The 19978-nt window shown below is 46.4% G+C and overlaps 11 protein-coding genes across 11 annotated transcripts; 9 read left to right on the forward strand and 2 right to left on the reverse strand.

Moving 5' to 3' along the window:
* Positions 1 to 1730: 1730 nt before the first annotated feature.
* Positions 1731 to 3479, forward strand: N7483_010050 (fatty acid desaturase; the record flags this gene model as incomplete). The annotated part of the gene is made up of 2 exons (XM_057093477.1): positions 1731 to 1933; positions 2000 to 3479. 2 exons carry the CDS (start codon positions 1731 to 1733, stop codon positions 3477 to 3479), a joined length of 1683 nt encoding a protein of 560 aa, XP_056939448.1.
* Positions 3480 to 5653: 2174 nt separating this feature from the next.
* N7483_010051 (uncharacterized protein) lies at positions 5654 to 5862 on the forward strand (the record flags this gene model as incomplete). Its single annotated transcript, XM_057093478.1, has 2 exons — positions 5654 to 5668; positions 5692 to 5862. 2 exons carry the CDS (start codon positions 5654 to 5656, stop codon positions 5860 to 5862), a joined length of 186 nt encoding a protein of 61 aa, XP_056939449.1.
* A 312-nt stretch (positions 5863 to 6174) lies between these two features.
* Positions 6175 to 6457, forward strand: N7483_010052 (uncharacterized protein; the record flags this gene model as incomplete). Its single annotated transcript, XM_057093479.1, has 2 exons — positions 6175 to 6337; positions 6366 to 6457. The coding sequence occupies 2 exons, from the start codon at positions 6175 to 6177 to the stop codon at positions 6455 to 6457; spliced, it is 255 nt and encodes an 84-aa protein (XP_056939450.1).
* An 872-nt stretch (positions 6458 to 7329) lies between these two features.
* On the forward strand, positions 7330 to 7905 carry N7483_010053 (uncharacterized protein; the record flags this gene model as incomplete). The annotated part of the gene is made up of 1 exon (XM_057093480.1): positions 7330 to 7905. The coding sequence occupies one exon, from the start codon at positions 7330 to 7332 to the stop codon at positions 7903 to 7905; it is 576 nt and encodes a 191-aa protein (XP_056939451.1).
* A 75-nt stretch (positions 7906 to 7980) lies between these two features.
* N7483_010054 (uncharacterized protein) lies at positions 7981 to 8250 on the forward strand (the record flags this gene model as incomplete). Its single annotated transcript, XM_057093481.1, has 1 exon — positions 7981 to 8250. The coding sequence occupies one exon, from the start codon at positions 7981 to 7983 to the stop codon at positions 8248 to 8250; it is 270 nt and encodes an 89-aa protein (XP_056939452.1).
* A 180-nt stretch (positions 8251 to 8430) lies between these two features.
* Positions 8431 to 9552, forward strand: N7483_010055 (uncharacterized protein; the record flags this gene model as incomplete). Its single annotated transcript, XM_057093482.1, has 2 exons — positions 8431 to 9031; positions 9104 to 9552. The coding sequence occupies 2 exons, from the start codon at positions 8431 to 8433 to the stop codon at positions 9550 to 9552; spliced, it is 1050 nt and encodes a 349-aa protein (XP_056939453.1).
* A 1260-nt stretch (positions 9553 to 10812) lies between these two features.
* N7483_010056 (60S ribosomal protein uL10) lies at positions 10813 to 12193 on the reverse strand (the record flags this gene model as incomplete). The annotated part of the gene is made up of 8 exons (XM_057093483.1): positions 10813 to 11184; positions 11266 to 11380; positions 11441 to 11483; positions 11551 to 11555; positions 11626 to 11761; positions 11830 to 11986; positions 12049 to 12127; positions 12180 to 12193. The coding sequence occupies 8 exons, from the start codon at positions 12191 to 12193 to the stop codon at positions 10813 to 10815; spliced, it is 921 nt and encodes a 306-aa protein (XP_056939454.1).
* A 411-nt stretch (positions 12194 to 12604) lies between these two features.
* trm82 (putative tRNA methyltransferase) lies at positions 12605 to 14141 on the forward strand (the record flags this gene model as incomplete). The annotated part of the gene is made up of 3 exons (XM_057093484.1): positions 12605 to 13020; positions 13074 to 13715; positions 13769 to 14141. 3 exons carry the CDS (start codon positions 12605 to 12607, stop codon positions 14139 to 14141), a joined length of 1431 nt encoding a protein of 476 aa, XP_056939455.1.
* A 698-nt stretch (positions 14142 to 14839) lies between these two features.
* N7483_010058 (uroporphyrinogen decarboxylase HEM12) lies at positions 14840 to 16111 on the forward strand (the record flags this gene model as incomplete). The annotated part of the gene is made up of 4 exons (XM_057093485.1): positions 14840 to 14894; positions 14947 to 14988; positions 15063 to 15986; positions 16041 to 16111. The coding sequence occupies 4 exons, from the start codon at positions 14840 to 14842 to the stop codon at positions 16109 to 16111; spliced, it is 1092 nt and encodes a 363-aa protein (XP_056939456.1).
* A 169-nt stretch (positions 16112 to 16280) lies between these two features.
* N7483_010059 (cytosine deaminase) lies at positions 16281 to 16918 on the reverse strand (the record flags this gene model as incomplete). Its single annotated transcript, XM_057093486.1, has 3 exons — positions 16281 to 16302; positions 16416 to 16681; positions 16760 to 16918. The coding sequence occupies 3 exons, from the start codon at positions 16916 to 16918 to the stop codon at positions 16281 to 16283; spliced, it is 447 nt and encodes a 148-aa protein (XP_056939457.1).
* Positions 16919 to 17840: 922 nt separating this feature from the next.
* On the forward strand, positions 17841 to 19320 carry N7483_010060 (type I HSP40 co-chaperone YDJ1; the record flags this gene model as incomplete). The annotated part of the gene is made up of 4 exons (XM_057093487.1): positions 17841 to 17876; positions 17941 to 18010; positions 18123 to 18944; positions 19004 to 19320. 4 exons carry the CDS (start codon positions 17841 to 17843, stop codon positions 19318 to 19320), a joined length of 1245 nt encoding a protein of 414 aa, XP_056939458.1.
* Between the last annotated feature and the right edge of the window lie 658 nt (positions 19321 to 19978).

The following is a 19978-nucleotide window of genomic DNA, read 5'->3' on the forward strand; positions in this document are numbered from 1 at the left end:
TTCTATACACTAGTTGTATCATGATGTATAGATACCAGTTGACTAGTAAATCGATCGACCTTGGAAATATTTGAAGCTAATATTTGAAACTCGAAGAACAAGAAATGTGATAACCAAAACACGCCATCTGAATGCACATGTACAATAGCCAGGACTGATTCGTGCATGTCACCTACTAGCACATACTACTAGTTATCCGTACTCGTACATTTTGCTACTAACTGAATGCATGTGGTGCGTGGCCCTAGAACATTATCCAGATGTCTAACATTTGGGTCCGACCTCAGTTGGAAAAGTTCTTTCGTACTCGTACACGCATAGTACTCGTACACATGCAGCGTGGGAATGTGGAGATATTTATTTTGTTTTGATTGGTTAGAATCAAAATATCCAGGTTCTCATTGGTTATTGAACTCATTAGCGCCTTTAGCACTTTCAAACTATTTTTGCGCGATTAGTTAGACTCATTTGTCGTCGTTTAAGATCTCCGGGGTGAATTCACAAGATCCTTCCAGAAGTTACACGAGAAGGTTGTTTTAGATTAAATCTAAAATTGCCTCTTCTCCGCCAAATCAGACCTTAGATTCCCATGGTTAGCCACATTTTCGCATTCTCGCTTATTGTGCCCAGGCCTCTTTGGCTACGCCACAATCTCTAGAGAGACATTGGATGGTCATTCAGAGACATTGAACCCATGAAACGTTAACCTGAACAAGATAGCCGATACTCCACACAAAGGAGTGCGATGTGTACTCCGTACTTCAACTTGAAATTAAATTATCGCTGTATCTCCAACTATCGCCCCCTCCATGTGGGGCAGAGCGAGCGTGCTTTGTCCATCCATGGAGACATAGGGGGGTAGATCTATTTGCCTCTTATGACAATCCCTGCCAGGGGTAAGGTTTAGCCCATAGATTGGACACTCTGATTTACATAATGCCCAGGTGATCTTCTCCTTGAAGTTTCATACTATGATCATCGGTCAATGTCGGTCAATGTCCACGGGTGGGAGAATTTGGTATTGTCAAATTATTGTGGTAGTACCATAGAACCGAGGTCTGATATTACGGGTAAAAGGTTTCGAGGATTCATTCTAACCCCCTATAATTTAGATAATTTAAGAATCATTCACATGTTTTTTTTATCTGATAAAATAGACTAACTATTAGTTTTTTGACCATCGGTTATTTTTCAACATTTGAACATTTGAATTTTCCAACAGGGGCAAAGTTTAAGCTTGATCTAACTCAACGAATAATAATTCAAGGAAATTGACGACGCACCCACGGGTACGGGTTAGACCCCACTTAGTGAGCCAGAAATATCTATCTTGTGTGTCACGGTCACCGTGTCCTCTATGGTAGGTAATGTCCGTGATATACGAAGTTTACGCCACCTTAGTACACCTCCACATTATTGTCTCCTCCACTTAAACATCATATGGACTTCTCCTCATGTCCACACCTTTGTCGTGACCCACTCACTCCGCCCCTGTCTTGCGTTAGGGTACGAATACTAGTGTGGTAGTAGCAATTCTAGGTAGAAGAATAAATCCCATATATAGGGGGCTGTGAGAACCGTTTCTTATCTCAAAATTAGTAACTAAACTACTTAATCTCTAAGATTAACTTCAATTTCAAGTTCTAAACAGAACATCCATTCTTTTTACAACAAATATCACTCGTTCAAAACTTGGAGTACTACCTCCGCGGATTTACCAACCACCACAGATGGGCAAACTCGCCGCTCGGGCTACGGCCAGAGATAACATTCTTTCAAGGCGTGAAATTGAGGGCATGATTGCAGAGAACAAACATATTGTCATCTTTGAAGGCAAAGTGCTTAAACTAGATACTTGGATCAAGTTTCACCCCGGTGGTTCACTAGCTATTCAGCACATGATAGGCAGAGATGCCACAGATGAAGTAAATGCGTAAGCATCCACCTTATCCCATCAACTTGATTTTCAACGATTGAATAACATCTGATACTCAAAAAGATTACACTCCCGAGAAGCGCTCCAGCGAATGCAAAAGTTTCAGATTGGTTCTATTGAAGGAGCATGGACCAACTTCCTTCCTCCCATCCAGGGTGGCCATTTCCGTCCATACACCGAGTATGAGATGGAAAATGAACTGCTTTCGACTCCAGAACTCTCAGCTGAGGAATTATCTGCTCCTCCATCTCCACTCTTTGAAGCAGTAGAGCCCGATCTACGACGCCGATTATCGATATCTACCATCTCCTCCGCAATCAGCAGCATTCCTCCCCCGACAGAGGAAATCAAAGGAGCATATGTGATGGACGCTCGCACTCGCGAGGAAATTCTTCTAGATACATCCAAGTACCCACCTATTACCCCGGAAGAACAACACAAAATCACCCAAAAATATCGCCAACTCAATGAGCGCATTCGTGCAGCTGGACTGTACAACTGCAACTACTCGGCTTACGCCATCGAAATCCTTCGCTATTCTCTCCTATTTAGTCTCTTTGTTATCTGTTTACAACGATCCTGGTTTGCCTTGTCAGGCTTATTCTTGGGATGTTTCTGGCATCAACTAGTGTTCTCTGCCCATGATGCCGGGCATATGGGTATCACTCATGACTTTCAAATCGATACCACTATTGGCATGATCATTGCCAATCACTTGGGTGGACTCAGTCTTGGCTGGTGGAAGCGAAGCCATAATGTCCACCATATCATGACAAACGCCCCAGAACACGATCCCGATATTGAACTTATGCCCTTTTTCGCTGTGTCGCATCGTTTCTTCGACAGCCTACGCAGCACATACTATGACCGGATCATGGAATACGACGCAGTTTCTCGACTGGTTGTTAAATATCAACACTATCTTTACTACCCAATTCTTCTCTTCGGACGTTTCAACCTCTACTTCTTAAGTTGGGAACATATCATTGTCGGTCGCGGGCCTCGTCACGGTGCTGGTTGGTGGCACCGTTGGTTTGAGCTCTCCGGCCAGGTATTTTTCTGGACTTGGTTCGGTTACGGTGTTGTCTACTCGAGTATCCCTACCTGGTGGAGTCGTATTATCTTCGTCTTGATTTCCCACATGGTTACTGCACCCTTACATGTGCAGATCACCCTTTCTCACTACGCAATGTCAACCGCTGATCTTGGTCCTCTCGAGTCATTCCCTCAAAAGATGCTACGGACTACAATGGACGTGGACTGTCCTCCATGGCTGGACTTCTTCCACGGAGGTCTGCAATTCCAGGCAATTCATCATTTATACCCTCGCATCCCCCGTCACAACCTCCGCAAGACGCAGGAATTCGTCAAGGAGTTTTGTGAAGATGTTAATATCCCATACGCTGTTTTTACCTTCTATGACGGTAATAAAGAGGTGATTGGTCGACTGAAGCATGTTGCCCAACAAGCTAGAATCCTGGAGGAGTGTCGAAAGGCGTGTGCGGAACAAGGTGTCTTTGCGGATCACCATCATTCGCACTAAGCACGCTCTCTTCCATCAGGTACCAGTTTATTTCTTTTGGGTATAGGTGAAAGGCGTTCAACTTTTGTACATAGATGAATTAGCTGGCTAGAAACAAGCTTTGTGCAACCTACACTCCACACAGCACACTCTTAAGTTCTCATAAATCTATTAGAACCAGGTGATCAAAAAACCCTCCAGTACCAGAGTAGTAAAGTGGTCTATACCACACTCCTTCTACTAACACACGACACATTACCTGGGCATATTCTATCCACAGACCTTTTTTTCTGGTTACTAGACCCTTTCGCAAAATATCCGCCATGCAATTTGAAGCGCAACGCGTCTAATCTCACACCAGAAGAGGTGGTAAGAATGATACGTGAGCATCTGAAACATTTGTGGATGTGTTCTTGATTCTAAGTGGCCAGGTACTTTCACTGCCGCCGTGATGAACTAGATAGTCTCTACAAGAATACTAATAGTAGAAGCCTTCTATCTCTTTAACTTTTTATCTCTCACTTCAACCAACTAGTCGCCTATATACATTTCCCCTTGTTGAATATCTTTTATTCTTCCCGTACTCTGGCCACTTTCATATTATCTCAGCCTTTTACCTCTCATTCACATGTGCATCTACTTGTTCCTCTCTCGGCAGTCTCTTATTTCTCTTACCCCTTATTCCATCACCTCGCTCCTCTCAAATCAGGCTTCTATACCTTTCTCATCTATATAAATCTCCTAAATCCTCTGTGTCCTCGCCGATTAACAGACACCACCTCTGGGATTATTAGCAGCATAGCGTCACTGAGTCTCCTTCACGACAACGCTCATTCCATCATCCAGAATATCCAAGTCGCAAAATGGCCCCTCGCAAGGTAAGTAAGATATTCGTGACATGCGCTTAATTAATTTCATTGACTGATGATTTTCCCTTTCTTGCTTTAAAAACCCGACAAACAGCCTCGGAAGAACCAAAATGCGACTGGGAATACGTATAGGGTATCCAATAATATCCTCATGGCAGCTCAAAGAAAAAGGGAATTAGAATGACGACGGGCTGACAAACGCGTCTGTTCTCATTGTGGGGCTCCAAAGCGTAGTGACAACCTGAGCCAACACATCAAGGCTTGTCTTCCGAAGTGGCGTCTTATGGAGGAGAATGGAGAGATTCATTCTTGTGGGAAAGAAGATTGCTTCTTTTACGCATCAATCAAAGACAAAATTCAAGAGCATATGAAAAAGAAGCATTCCCCAGGTGCGGCAGTTGTGGGAAGTATCTTGCAACAGAGAAGAGCCTTGCCCGTCACAAGCAAGGTGCATGCATATCAAATACCCCGGATCCATCCAATGTTGCATTGTTCGAAGCTCTGAAAAGAGCGGAGAAAAAAAAGAAGACGTCAAAAGATGGAATGCCCTCACTGTCACCATAGAGTGAGGAAAAATTACCTGAGAGAACACAAGATCCGGTGTTTTGAGAAGCTGCGTTATCAAAAAGGGCAATGACAGCTTCATTTTTGCAAGGAAGACAAATGCTTCTATTCGACATATTTGGAGGATGACCTCGATGGGCATGTAAAAAGAATGCATCCCCCAGGTGGAAGAACCCCGTTCATGCCAGTATGAGCGTTGTGGAACAATCCTTGCATCAAAAGAAGGCCTTCCGGATCACAACAAAAGACATAGCAAGCCCGAGGATGACCAAGACAAGGATTGTGACATGTGGGGAGAGACTTTCCACGGCATCAGAGCCTGAGAATACCATGTTCTCGGCCATGGCCCTAAGAGATTACAATGTCCTTACCCTGATTGTCAGGCACATTATTCCAAGAAAAATGACCTTGCGGCCCATGTTAAATGGGACCATGAAGGTCAGGGGCTTCCGTGCAGTGCACCGGGATGCAAAGTGCTTTAGAAAACCCAGACCGGGCTTTTCAAACACAGGAAAAAGAAGCATAGGGACGAGGAATTCATTTGCCCTTATCCCGGATGCAACACGGAACTCTGCCAGATTGCGCAGCATCGGAACCCCTTTCAGTTCGAATGTTCTCATAGCACGAATCCTTGCAATAGGACGTTTCAGACGCAAGAGGCCGCCGCTGACCATTTATTGTCATGTCATGATATTCCGAAGATTTATTGCCCCTATGGTTGCCTCTTAGAGACCAACGGTTGGAAGAAAGTAGCCTTATATGATGTTAGTGGCAGATGTCCTTCAGTTCCTATTAATCAGATTGAGGTTGATGATGAAGACTTGGACGAAGAAGAATTGGATGAAGAAGAGTGTGAAGACTATTACTGGGGCGAAGAAGAGGTTGATAATGGTCATGAAGATCCTGTGAGCGAGACGAGTCAAGTCACAGAGATGCAATGTTGGGCAGGATGTAAGAAGAAGATCGACTGAAGAGACAGAGCCATGAGGCATCGCCAGCGACATCAAAGAGAGAAATTCGCTTGTCCAGTTGCGGGAATCTTCAATTGTGCACGGAGATTGCAGTCCGCGGCCCACGCCCGTGATCACGCAGAGAACTACTTCTTCAGACACTTATGTCCAGACAAAAGGTGCTGGGCCCGAGTACAGAGATGTGGGTTGATAAGATTTGAACATTTGCAAGCCCACAAGCAACACGGCAAGCCCAGGCCAAAGTATCTGAAACTCCCAAGGTCCTTATAGAAGGGCCACCTCCATATACAAGGGGAAGATTTAGATTTGTTGATGGAAGCGACAAGTGAGACAGAGGATCCCGGCCTAAAGCCCAAGTTGGTGGAATTGAGCCGTCCCGTCATGAATGAAACTGCATTGAAGGCAGTTTGCGAGATCGCCGACATCGAGTTGAAAACTCACATGATCCGTCTACAGAATGCTCGATGTATTGAAGGTAAATGCTAAAACCGAATACCCTTTAGTTGTGAAGACCACAACTGACTGTCATAAAGTAGGAAACCGTGACCCAACAACCTTATACAATTACGGAACGGATTGTGTCGGTCCTATGTAGGTCAAAGCCACATGGAGCGGTGGGACAGCTGTGTTCATTCAACCAGGCTATCAACCTTCAAATGTTGATATCCCCGAGATCACCTCCGGGCCCTGGACTAGCCATTTTTCCATGCCAAGAAGAGCGCAATTTCCATGCGGCAATCCCTGAGTGTTTCTTCGAAGAGGTGCAAAGGCAAATTATAGCATAGCACCAAATCATGAAAAATCATTTTGATTCTTAGTCTGCAAATCTAGACCACACTGATATTAATTCGAAAAGTGCTTTGAGAAGTGCAATCCAGTTGTGCTATTGTGAGTCTTAGGTGTTTTCCTTTGGTTCTGTCTACGTCTTTGATTTCTTTCTCTCCCCGTTGTCTTTTATACTACGTACATTAATCCTTCTTCATTTCTTCCATCTTCTATGATTCATCGGAGATGTCTGATACCATGACGTTGAAATTGTTGCTTCTATCTGACAATTTTACCTCAATATTTTTCTCGTCTGAAAAAGTGCTGCGTCTATGCTGGTCAGCAGTCGATACAAGCAAGGTTCTTAGCCTGAGTGGGTCTACGAGCATATATCTGCATCAAAGAAAGCCCTAAGTTCTCCGATTCCGTGTTTGATTTATGGTTCTTTGATTGACAATTATGTACTACATTTCTTTGAATTTATTTTGTTTTTCTACCTTTTCAAAATACTCAAATCAACCTATTTTCACTGTCTTCTTTGCGAACTTTAGAATTTTGCTATTTGAGTTTTAAATTGCTCTCTTTCCACAGCTGTTCTTCATATTTCTGTTCATCGTGTCTATAATTATTGCCTACAAATTTTTTCTTATGACCATTCTTATCATCTTAATTCTGCATACCACGTTCTGATCATCCGCTACAATGGTGTTGCTCCCTACGTCTCCCTCATCGCCTACTCATACCTTCTCGATAGAAGGTGAAATCTCTTTCAAAAAGATTTGCGAGATGGTCGAGAGCCGCTCAGAAGACCAGAGATATGAAGCCCAAGTCGAAATCATGCAGTGGCTAGTGAAACTGCGAGTTGAAAGCACCGAATCAATCTCTCAATGGTACTCATACGCCTTAGAGAGTGAAGATTGGAAAAATTCAACAAGCAAGGAAGGATTTGATGTGGAATGTGAAAGAGCTGCGAAACTTCATGACAAAAATCGCGAGAACCTAGCCTATGCTGAGTCGATTCGTCAGCGAGCCATGGTCAGATGGGGAACAGAGTGTGCAAATGTCCTGTTTACCAGAATTACTACCAGATCACTGGCGGAGCAAGTCAGCAAGATTCTGGGCAAAGACATCGCCTACACCGACCTAATCTCAGGTTTGAATCGAGAAGTTTGCGACAGGCTAGGTCGCCCAGGCCGTGGACATCGAAGACAGAAATTCATGCTCCAGGAAGATCTCGCCAGGGCAGCAAATCAGCTACGCCCTAGCAGCCCCTCCTGAGAGGAGCTTAAGAAGCATGGCCTAAAGCTGGATATTGATGGATTTGTAGTTGGGAGGTCACCTGGCGATGTTGATATGGATGAAGATGCGGATGAAGAAATAAAGGTAGACATGGACAATATTGACGATGATCATTCTAAGACCAGCCAGAGCTCTGATGATGAATCTGAGGACGCCCTACACTCAGCTGCCGATACAGATGGAGGTGGCCCTTCGGGTCCTTCTGACGGCTCCTCAGGAGGAAGAAGAAGAGACGAGGTGTCCGCTATAGTGGTGTACCGGATAAGAGGAAGAGAAGCGACCCCCGTAAACAGTCCTGCCGCTGCCAGATTTCGCGAGCCATGATTTGGGTCTTTGATCCTGAGCCGAAGGATGTTGATGCGCGTGCTCGACTGCTAATTCTGCGAAGAATCTTACGGAAGATATCATTTTTCTCAGCCGAAAAAATATGCTTTGCACATACAAAGACCTTGCCAGATACCTTGGTCTCTACGTCCGACAATTCAAACCTACGCTTCAGAACAAATGGGAAATTGGGATGCTTTTATCAAGGATAAATCGGACTGGTTTACACCTACAAACGTACCAAATTTTGCAGGTCGCAGTTCTTACCGTTTCATGCCTGATGATCATCCACCGATCCCCCGCATACAAGAGTCTGAGCGGAATGGATTCTCCTTGGAGAACATCTTGACCAGGATTTATGGTACTGCAAACCCTGAGTTTCAAAATCCTCCACAAGATTTCGATGTGACTGGCAATATTGTTCTACCAAAGCTTTTTGGATGGCTAGAGGATGATATTTCTCATGTGGAAGGCGTCCGTGAGCTGTCTCAGCTGTTGAACATAGAGCTCTCAGGGTGTAGCCTACTACAGCTTATTCACATTGGGTTCAACTTGTATGATTATCATTATACCCCTGCAGTCTCACGTCCCCGGCTGGGTTGGAATAGAAGTATGTTCCAGTCCCTAACACAACAATTGGTACGCCAGGACATCTGCTACTATGCTGCGTACGTTGCGATTCGACCAGACCATGCTTGGAGGTTGATTGCCTTCCCTTACTATACTAAGAGTGCCTACCCTGGAGAAGATACTAAATTTATCCATATTGATCTTGCCCTAGGTGAGTGCCTATCCTGGTAAGGAAACTAAAGTTATCCATGTTGACCTCAGGCTTGTTTAGGCGATTGTGTAGCTACCGGCAGAGGTGCGAACGCAGTACAAGGATCACTCTCATTTACAGATGAAGATGGAGAGACCTGCTCTGTTGTTTTACCTGGAATTCATAAGCACCTAGCAAGATGGTGGGAGATTATCTCTACATCCCCCGAATCGCAAGTTTTAGGAAACACGGTAGCTGTATACCCGTGGATTTGGGATGAGAGGTGTCGCCAGGAGTTTAAGACGGATTTTGAAAGGTCTATCTGTATGACTGGAGATGTGCGGTTAACCTTACCCTGCGTCCCTCACGGATCTGTTGGACCTGCTACAACCCTTAGACGGACAGTGATGCCTTGGTTCGGTGCAGTCCAGGATGACCATGAGCGCCTGGAAACTGCAGAAGCTGGTGTATGGAGTTCTATCTCCGACGCCCATCGAGACCTTCGTCTCTGCACCAAGGATTCCGTCAGGGAGCACATGTGATGTTTACGCAGTTAATCCATACTCGTTCCCAGGGCAAGCGCAGCTTATCGGTCTTGGTCCAATTTCCGATGCTCTGCTAGGCAGGATCAAGTGAACGGAGTGGTCTGTGATAAGTGAGCTGGAATTGCTGTTTGGTGAAAGCACCTTCGCGGCGCATGGGTTCATTCGGAGGTGGAGACACCGAGCTACGAGACAATTTGTTGAAGCATTCGCAACCGTTATTTCGGCCGAAAAACTTGCGTATGGCAAAGATTCTTATTTCTACCTGCGTGAGCACGGCTTGCCTATTCCAGATGTCCACCTTAGCTACCGCAAAGACCTTGAAGACCATAAAGTCATCGAGCATGTCGCCGCTATGCCTGAGTATACTCCTAGTAAGAAAAATACCGAGCGACCTTCTGATGCTGAGTTGAGTCCTGCTACTATATAGCCTAACACCCTACTATATAGCCTAACACCCGTGCTCGACCTGTTCGTCGAGCAGAACGTTATGGCCCCGTCAGGAGACTACCAGACGCAAGTTACTGAAGAAGAGTGCTGTGCTGAGGTGGTCATGAAAGACAATTGGATGAACAAAGAGTAAGAATTGGAAGGCTGCAGTTGGTCGGGTTCTAAAGTTACTGCTGCTCTCTTGAAAATAATATTTACTACCAAAAATTCAATTCACGATCAGTTTACCAGGTGAAATTCTTCCATTTTGCGGTGTATCATAATTCTACTATCCCATCACTTCTGCACACCTTCAAGCTTCACATTCTATCATCTCCCATTGCATCGTCAGGTATTTCAACTGCTAACAAATACACCGGGAGACTCAGTCAGCTGCAAATTCTCAGAAAAAACCTGTCAACTTCATGAAGTTAGCGAAGGCTTCCAAACAGGTCAATGATGGAATGAAAGGCAAAAGCATGGTGTGTAGCGTCAGCAAAAAATTAGAGTGTTGTTGTTGCGTTTTTAATCGTCAGCGCGGCCACGGGGCCGTATGCTCGGGGTTAAAAATGTTTCATCATCCGCCAGATAGGAAAGCTCGAGAAAAGTGCAAGGAAAATAAACTGTGGAAAATATGCGTGGGAATAAAACTCACTCAGTATGATCAAAACAGGTCATGGAACGTAGATTCATGTCCATCACAGGCTGAAAAGAGAAACACAGGGCAATTCCGTTGTCATCACACTCGTTTTCATTCCCAATATCTTTCGAAACTGGGTCAAGTAGAAAAAACTAGCACATGACGTTCGTAATCCTTTGACTAGAAGGCGTTTAGTCGAACAGACCGAAGCCCATGTCGTCGTCAGACTCCTCAGCCTCCTCAGCGGGAGCATCCTCCTTGGCTGGGGCGTCACCGGAAGTGGTGGCAGTAGCAACGGGAGCAGCGGAAGCATAAGCATCAGGGTTAGCAATACGGTCCTTGAGCTCCTCAATGCCCTCCCAGCTGTAGTCGGTCTCAATAGCAACAGCAAGAACCTTCTTGTAGGCATTGATGACAGAGTGGATGGTAGCAGGCAGGGTGGGGTAGCTGACAGCCAGGGAGACAGCAGTGATGGTCTGGATAGCCTGGGAGAAAGCCTTCAGCAGGTCCTCGTCACTGATATCAAGCAGCTCAGCGGAGAAGGTCTGGCCGTTGGCGTAAATCTGTTCAATAGAGAGACCGTAGGTCTCAGTTTATTTGTTAGAAACAAATTGACGAATGCAAACGGGAAATTTCCAACATACGAAGGGAGAGATGTTCAGCAAGTTCAGCAGGGAAGCCTCGGAAGCTCCGACCTTGCTACCACCCTCAATGAGCTTGAGGTCAGACACAATTTCGATGGTACCACGAGCAATCTTACTGTTTTCCAAATTAGTCAATCACTGGCAAGGTTGCGAATCATAGAATAGGAAAACTAACGTTGGGATTCCAAGTGCTTGAAAGAACGAGGTCTTTCCTGGTTCTAAGGGGGAAAGATTCTCCGGTTAGTATGGGGAGGAGGGGGGGGAAGAGGTGGTGGCATCACATACCCATTCTATAAGTTGCATCCAATTATGTTAGTTGTCACGTGACTATACAGATATAAATATGTTAGGAACACTTACCCAGTGTTACCGCCAGGAACCCAGACGTCGTTAGGGGCAATGGCACCAGCACGAGCAGGAGCAGCAACGCGGTTAGACAGGATGATCTCCTTGATGGCAGGCATGTCCTCGTTGGTGAAAATGAAACCAACGTTACCTATGGAAAGGCGGCCGTTAGTGAATTGATCGAAATCGTGAATGTAAAGTTAGCATGCGAGAACTCACCCTTGACGAAAGGCAGCAGGCGCTCGTACTCAGGGTGGTCAGCAAGGAAACCCTTAAGAGCACGGCGAACCATGGTGTTCTTTCCCATCAGAACAACGGCCTTTCCACGCAGGCTCTGACGAGTCTCGTGCATCTGCTGAGAGCTGACATTGTCGACCTATAATAAAAAGAGTGTTAAAGATAGAGACACAGGATAGAATTAGAAGAATTCCAACTTACGCCAACGATGAAGATCTGAGAGTAAGTCTCGAGAAGCTCCTTGAGCTTCTCGAAAGTAAGCCGCCTTGAAAGCCTTGGTCTGTCGTGGTGTTAATAAGGATGACCTTTTGCAATGGAACATGGTCTGTAACATACGCCCCCCCATGTCTTCTTATTTTCTTCGTTGAAGATAGGTTGTTTAAGGGTAAAAGGTTGTGTAGAGAGAAGGAAGAAGCAGGAGAGAAGTGAAGCTTGAAAATTAATTTCGGTGCGTTCGCTAGTGGGTCATGTGACTCAGGGTTACCGCTTTGGGAACAACGAAATGCCAAACAGAACAACAATTAAGGTATAGAAAATTGATTGTGGAAATTAGAAAGAAGAAATAATGTATGAATTTCCTGTATCTAATTACTATTATCCCATCAACTACACAGCAATTAAACTGTTCATTAACTACATACATTGATTTCGTGGTACCAGTACTTGTTCGCAGCCGCAACCTACTTCCCCGGCCCGCCCAGTCAAAATTTTGCCATCTGGAGATCATCAAGAATTATTAGCTACAATCAATTCCACCATGGCCAGCCTCCAGCACCCATTCCAGTGCTTACAAGTTGCTAAGCGTGGCTCACAGGGCTTGCCAGATTTACTCATTGCCACGGCGGGTCGTTATCTCTATGCCTATAATGCTACTAATGGCCAGCGTCTTGACGCCTGGCCACAAGATGTAGGCTCTGTCACGGAGTCTACATCTAGCACAGTGCAAACTGCAGATGCTCATGCTCCTCCAGAGAAAAGAAGAAAACTGTCCTCAGATTCAGAAGTCCAGGAACAGAAGCAAACTTCCAACAAGAAAGCACCAATCTGGACTGTTATCCCCCTCGTTGTGACGTCCTCTGACGGAAAATATGTGATCGCATTGACTGGTGAGGACAAGGCCATCCGTGTCTTTGAACTGAACATCGATGGTAAATTCAAGGAATTGAGCTCTAGGTAATATACCCATCATTCCCATACTACATATCAAATTCTCACCTCAAAAATAGAGTGATGCCCAAGCGAGCGAGTGCCTTGGCCTTGACTCCTGACGGCCAAAACATTATCATTGCTGATAAATTTGGCGACGTTTACTCGATACCATTGATTCCTGGGGAATACGTGAAGAAAGTTGTCGAAGCAAAGCCAATTGGCCCATCCGCCACGCCACTTACTGTTCACACCAAGGGCAATCTGCGAACCCTTGAGATGCAGAAGCTGCATGCTGAGCGGACAGCCAAGGCCATCCCACAAGATGATGACAAGCTCAATTTTGAGCATCACACTATCATTGGTCATGTCTCTGTATTGACTGACTTGCTCGCTGTCTCCCTGTCTGGCCGGAACTACATCCTGACAGGAGACCGTGATGAGCATATCCGTGTTTCTCGTGGTCTTCCCCAGGCACATGTGATTGAGAACTTCTGTCTGGGTCACCCCACTATGGTCACCAAGCTTTGCATTCCTTCTTGGGCGCCTCATCTTCTCGTGTCTGGCGATGGTGCTGGTAACCTTTTTGTGTGGAACTGGCGACAAGGGCAAATCCTGCAGCGTATCTCTACTCAAGAAACTTTGCAATCAGAGTTTATGATTAACGGTATTTGGGATATTTCTTCCGACCAGGCGAATGTGATCTTGGTCAGCTTTGAAGGGTACGTTCTATTGCTCCATTATTCTACGATGCACCCATCTAACTAAGAAATAGGTCGGCCCAGCTTCTTTGTTACAAGCTCGAGGAGCAAGGTCTGCAAGTTCAAGATACAATCCAACTCTCTGGAAACGTGCTTGACTTAGTGGGTGCAAGTTCCAGTGGCTCTGTCTTTGTCTCAGTGGACACCGTGCGTGAGGCTGGTTCGATTGATTCCTGGAAGTCTAGCTCTGGAGCACCTCTGGAATCTTTCCAAATTACACTGGGTGCAGATGGTATCAAATTATCTGCGACCGAGGACCCCGTGGCCGCAAACATCAACGTGGTGGGCACCAGTGATCTTCCTGCTGACCTGAACGAGAAGCAGAAGAAGGAGATCAATACTTCTCTATACAACCTGGATAATTTGAGGAAAAGGGCGTTCGCTTAGTGCATGAACCTTGGAATGAAGACTCGGATGCATATAGATTCGAATTGTGTATATATTTGCGGAATAAGCAACAAAAGTTCAATGGATCTTCACTGCCAATGGCACTAGTACTAGTATCAATTGAAGAAAAACCATCACAATCTAATTTAATTGATATTCGCCTTACTACGTAATAATCACTATTAATATTAAGCATCCATTGAGCGTGAAAAAACTCACCCTCCAGGGCTTAACCAAAGGCACTGGCAGCAGGCGCTCCCACTCGGGGTGGTCAGCAAGGAAACCCCTGAGAGCACGACGGACCATGGTGTTCTTTCCCATCAAAATGACGGCCTTGTTTTGGATGCGAGTGTCATGCATCTTTTAAGAACTGACACTGTCAACACTGACAAAGAAGATCTATGAGCAAGTCTCGAGAAGCTCCTTAAGCTTCTAGAAGCAAGCCGCCTTGAAAGCCTTAATCTGTCATAGTGTCAGCAAGGATGGTCTGTTCAAATAGAAGATAAGCTGTGACATACACCTTCTACGTCTTCTTATGTTTGATGCTCACTGATATGTGCATTGAGTCCATTCAAAGTTATTATACTACTATAGTGTGATCCTCGGTAGGTCTCTCACAAGGTTCCCGACCTTCAGCGGGCCCGCAGTTGTCCGAGAATCCCACTTCCCCTCCTCCAAACTGCATTCAACCACCCATCATGCAGGAACAATTTGAGCCGTTGAAGAATGATTTATTGTTGAGGGCCGCTCGCGGTATTTTATTTGTCCAACAATCCTTTTTGCAACACCGTACTGACGATCGCAGGCGAGAAGGTTGAGCGTCCTCCAATCTGGGTGATGCGACAAGGTGAGTTTTAACTTCACCCTTCCCCAGAAATTCTCATAATAGAGCTTAGTATCTTACTCTCCTTGTTCTTCTAGCCGGTCGCTACCTCCCCGAGTACCATGAAGCCAAGGCAGGCCGTGACTTCTTCGAATGCTGCCGCTCCCCGGAAGTGGCATCGACCTTGACGCTCCAACCAATTGAACGCTACGAAGGCCTCATTGATGCCGCGATCATCTTCTCGGATATTCTGGTTATCCCCCAGGCTATGGGAATGATCGTTGAGATGCTGGATAAGAAGGGCCCTCACTTCCCCGAGCCCCTTCGGTCGCCCGATGATGGACAATACGCTCGTGTTATGGAGAAGAAGGTGGATGTTAAGGCAGAGCTGAACTACGTCTACAAGGCCATTACGCTCACACGTTTCAAGTTGAAGGGCCGTGTGCCGCTCATTGGTTTCTGTGGTGCGCCCTGGACTCTGTTGTGCTACATGGTCGAAGGTGGTGGCAGCAAGCTCTTCGTTGAGTCCAAGAAGTGGGTCTACAAGTACCCGAAGGAGTCGCAGGCCCTTTTGCAAAAGATCGCTGAGATCTGTGTGGAATACCTGGCGCTCCAGGTTGCTGCCGGTGCTCAGATGATCCAGGTTTTCGACTCATGGGCTGGAGAGCTGTCGCCTGCCACCTTTGCCTCGCACTCCTTGCCTTACCTGCGTCACATCTCTGAGAATCTCCCCAAGCGCTTGAAGTCTATGGGCCTGGAGCCCGTCCCTATGACTGTCTTTGCTAAGGGAGCTTGGTACGCTCTGGATGACCTTTGCAAGTCTGGCTACAACGTGGTTGGTCTGGATTGGTTGCACGATCCTGCCGAGGCTATGAAAATTGCCAACGGCCGAGTTACCATTCAGGGTAATGCTGACCCAGGTATGCTCTACGGTGGACCTGCTGCCATCACTCCCACTGTGGAGAAGATGGTCGAAGGGTTCAAGAAGGGCAAGCAGGGTTGGATCTGCAACCTCGGACACGGTATGTTTCAGAGTCTATTTGATCTCATGGCATTTTTACTAACCCCTGGAATAGGTGTCACTCCATTTGTTGACCCAGAGAACCTTAAATTCTTCTTCGAAGAGATTCACCGTCTCACCAAATAAAGCAACTCCCGCGCGGGTTCCAGTGGCTACTTACCAACTTCTACGAGACTTAAAAAGTTTATATACGGGGACTCCTTTGCCATTGCAATATGAACATCATTTCGGCAATGATTTTGTCACAGCATCTGCTCGAGGGCTTATTGATTTATTGATATACCAATTCTATGATTTAGACGGCAATGTCCTCGTTCCTGTACAGCAGATACAATCAGCATGGCTCGTTCAGAAATGTTCGCAGTCAATGATAATCAGGATCCTACTAGAAGTACCTAGTAGAAACAGGGATCAAGGATCAGTTACATACCAAAGCTCTGGCTTCTCCTCCATAAATGTAGACATCAACTGTTTGCACTCGTGGTTATCCAACACAACCACTTCCTTCTGACGACTACGCAGCAAGTCCTCACCACCCATGAAGCTCTTGTTCTCACCAATGACAACACGGTTGATCTTGTAGAGCAAACAAGCCCCAGTACACATGTCACATGGCGAGAGGGTGGTGTACATGGTAGCTCCCTCATAGGCGGAAGCGGGGAGACGACCAGAGTTCTCGAGAGCGGACATCTCGGCCTAGCAGGGATTCCGGTTAGCGAATCGTCATAGTGGCTTAACTTGAATTTAAGGCGTCATAGCATTGGGTACACTAACATGCAGGACGGGGCTTCCCTTCTGCACGCGCATATTGTGACCGCGGCCTAGGATTTTACCATCCTTAGAGACTAGACAAGCACCAATAGGGACGCCGCCCTCCGCAGCGCCCTTCTTTGCCTCCTCAACAGCAGCAATGAAGCCGGGATCTTGTTCCATGGTGAATTTAAGGGAGAGGTGAGTTAGATAAAATTGATTGAAGCTTTACGATTTACGGGTAACCATCTTATCTTTTCAGGTGGGATTCCAATCGGCGAGTCCCGCTTTTGGCATTTGATATGGAAGTTTTAAGTGGGATGGTTCTTATCGATAAGGATGGTAAACTGGTCAATATTATATACTATATTCCAAGGTTATACTATATTATACGCCTTACATCCATGAATTTTTGTAGAACTAGGTACAATATACACTATACAAAGAGGCAAAATCGACAAAGAAAATTCATATAGTTTCCTTCCTATGAATGAACCTTGGAACTTCTTTCATCTTTCAGAACTTTCACTTTCCTAGAAAGGGAATTCGCCTCTCTCCCTTACTCAGCGTTTTAACCATGGAAGCGCGGAGAATACCAGGGAAGAACATCGAATATCACAGAATCTCATAGAAGAGACGCTCGGGCCTGAATTCTTTCATACACCAGAATAGAAGCAGGCAGAAAGAGAATATTGCAGGGGAAGAAGTATAGCAAAGAGTCTTTTTGGCCTCCAAATTCCCTAGTTTTTCTTTAGAAAAAAACCAAGAAATCTTTTAATCTGAAAGTCATCAAATCCAGAATAAAAATCAAAGTAATTTATCTGGTTATTTTACCGCCACCTTTGTATCTGGAATACAGTACCTGGAAAGTTGCCCAGGTGGAAACCCCGTGAAAGGAACCTCCAAGACATTGAATTGGGTAAAAAAAAATAAGTTACTCAGCCAACCTTGGAAAAATAGATTCGGGCTTCCTCTTATCCCGCATCATCCTTAACCTCTCCCCCCACCTCAAATCATTTCTTGGAATCCGTGTTTATCCTTCTTCATTCTTGCATTTTCTCCCCCTCGACCCCTCCCTTCTACTCTCGCCTAATTATCCGACATAATGGTCAAGGACACCAAGTTCTACGACTGCCTTGGGGTATGGTGTTCTCCAGATTCACCAATCAAACTGAAAACTAATCGTATTTTGTCACATCTAATAGGTCCCTCCCACAGCGAGTGACACCCAGCTCAGAAGTGCCTACAAGAAGGGTGCTCTAAAGTTCCACCCTGGTACGTGAATCCCATACCGATTAACCGGGCTGGCACTTGTTACGAGCAAAGTTATATCAAAGAAAATACCACCAAAAAGAAAGAAACACTAACAGATTTCTTTCTCATACAGACAAGAACGCTGATAACCCCGAGGCCGCCGAGAAGTTCAAGGAGCTGTCCCACGCCTACGAGATCCTTTCCGACGGTGAGAAGCGTCAGATCTACGACCAATATGGTGAGGAGGGTCTGGAGCACGGTGGCGGCGGTGGTGGTATGAACGCCGAGGATCTGTTCTCTCAGTTCTTCGGTGGCGGCGGTGGTGGCTTCGGCGGGATGTTCGGTGGTGGCATGCGTGAGACCGGCCCCAAGAAGGCCCGTACCATCCACCATGTGCACAAGGTCAACCTGGAGGACATCTACAAGGGCAAGGTTTCCAAGCTCGCTCTGCAGAAGTCGGTCATCTGTGCTGGCTGCGATGGCCGTGGTGGTAAGGATGGTGCCGTTAAGGAGTGCACTGGCTGCAACGGTAGCGGTATGAAGACCATGATGCGCCAGATGGGTCCCATGATCCAGCGTTTCCAGACCGTCTGCCCCGACTGTAATGGTGAGGGCGAGATCATCCGTGAGAAGGACCGCTGCAAGCGTTGCACTGGTAAGAAGACCATTGTTGAGCGCAAGGTTCTCCACGTTCACGTCGACAAGGGTGTTCGTGATGGTCACAAGATCGAGTTCCGCGGTGAGGGTGACCAGATGCCTGGTGTTCTCCCCGGTGACGTTGTTTTCGAGATCGAGCAGAAGCCTCACGCCCGCTTCCAGCGCAAGGGCGACGACCTGTTCTACCAGGCCGAGATTGACCTGCTTACCGCCCTGGCTGGTGGCAGCATTCACATTGAGCACCTCGATGAGCGATGGATGACCGTTAACATCGCCCCCGGCGAGGTCATTGTTCCTGGTATGTGCCCATTCTTCCCAAATGCTATGTATGGCGCTGGTTACTAACTACTCTTTTAGATGCCATCAAGGTCATCCCCGGTCAGGGTATGCCCTCTTTCCGTCACCACGACCACGGTAACCTCTACATCAAGTTCGACGTCAAGTTCCCCGAGAAGGACCAGCTTCAGAACCTTGACCTCCTCGAGAAGGTTCTCCCTACCCGTACCCAGCAGTGCACACCCCCGGCCGATGCCATGGTCGAGGACTTCGAGCTGGAGGGCGTTGATGGTAGCGAGCCTTCTCAGGCTCGTGCCCACGGTGCTGGCGGCGGCATGGATGAGGATGACGAGGATGTTCCCCCCGGTGCCGAGCGGGTACAGTGCGCCTCGCAGTAAGCGCGGGACCATAAAACGTTGGGAGTCGGGATGGAATAAGGCATGATGCCCTCTGATGAAACCTCGCTTATGATTCCATGCGAGGGGTTTAGGGCAGGTACATCACGTACCCGATGTCATGTCATTCATTTTCTTTTGATCATGTTTGAAATTGCTTTTTTTAAACCTTGCGATGGCGTTAGCTTTGAAGACTGGGGAAGATGCGAGGTTCATCCGCGTCTTCTTTTCTCTTTGTCTCTCTTACCTTGATTTCTTGTGTCCACCCTTTTCTCTTTCCCTCCACCCCCGAACCTCTTTGCAGTGGACCGAACATCATTCATCTCTGTTATATTTCTCACTTTTCTCATTGCTCTTTGATCTCGATCCGATTCCGTCTCTTATACCCGCCTTTTTTTTCATAAGCATTTTGCTGTATGACGGTATGAGATGCAATGATGAAAAGAATCATGGGTCATAACGAGACCACGATGTAGCAGACTCGCTTCCAAAGTTGGCAAGAGGGCTTCCTTATTCTCTCAACACTTTCTTCCTCCGTCTCGATCTCGGGCTCTGGATTGATTCTGGGTGATGCATGATGGGGGCTGCTTTTTTTTTTCTCTCTTTAATGTCTTCCTAGCCTGCACTGATGACGACCTGAATAGACATTGCGTGGATTTTG

Source organism: Penicillium malachiteum (assembly GCF_028827825.1).
Source record: "Penicillium malachiteum strain IBT 17515 chromosome Unknown utg000005l:1.0-9002435.0:326005.0-9005861.0, whole genome shotgun sequence".
In the NCBI taxonomy this organism is placed as follows: Eukaryota; Fungi; Ascomycota; class Eurotiomycetes; order Eurotiales; family Aspergillaceae; genus Penicillium; species Penicillium malachiteum.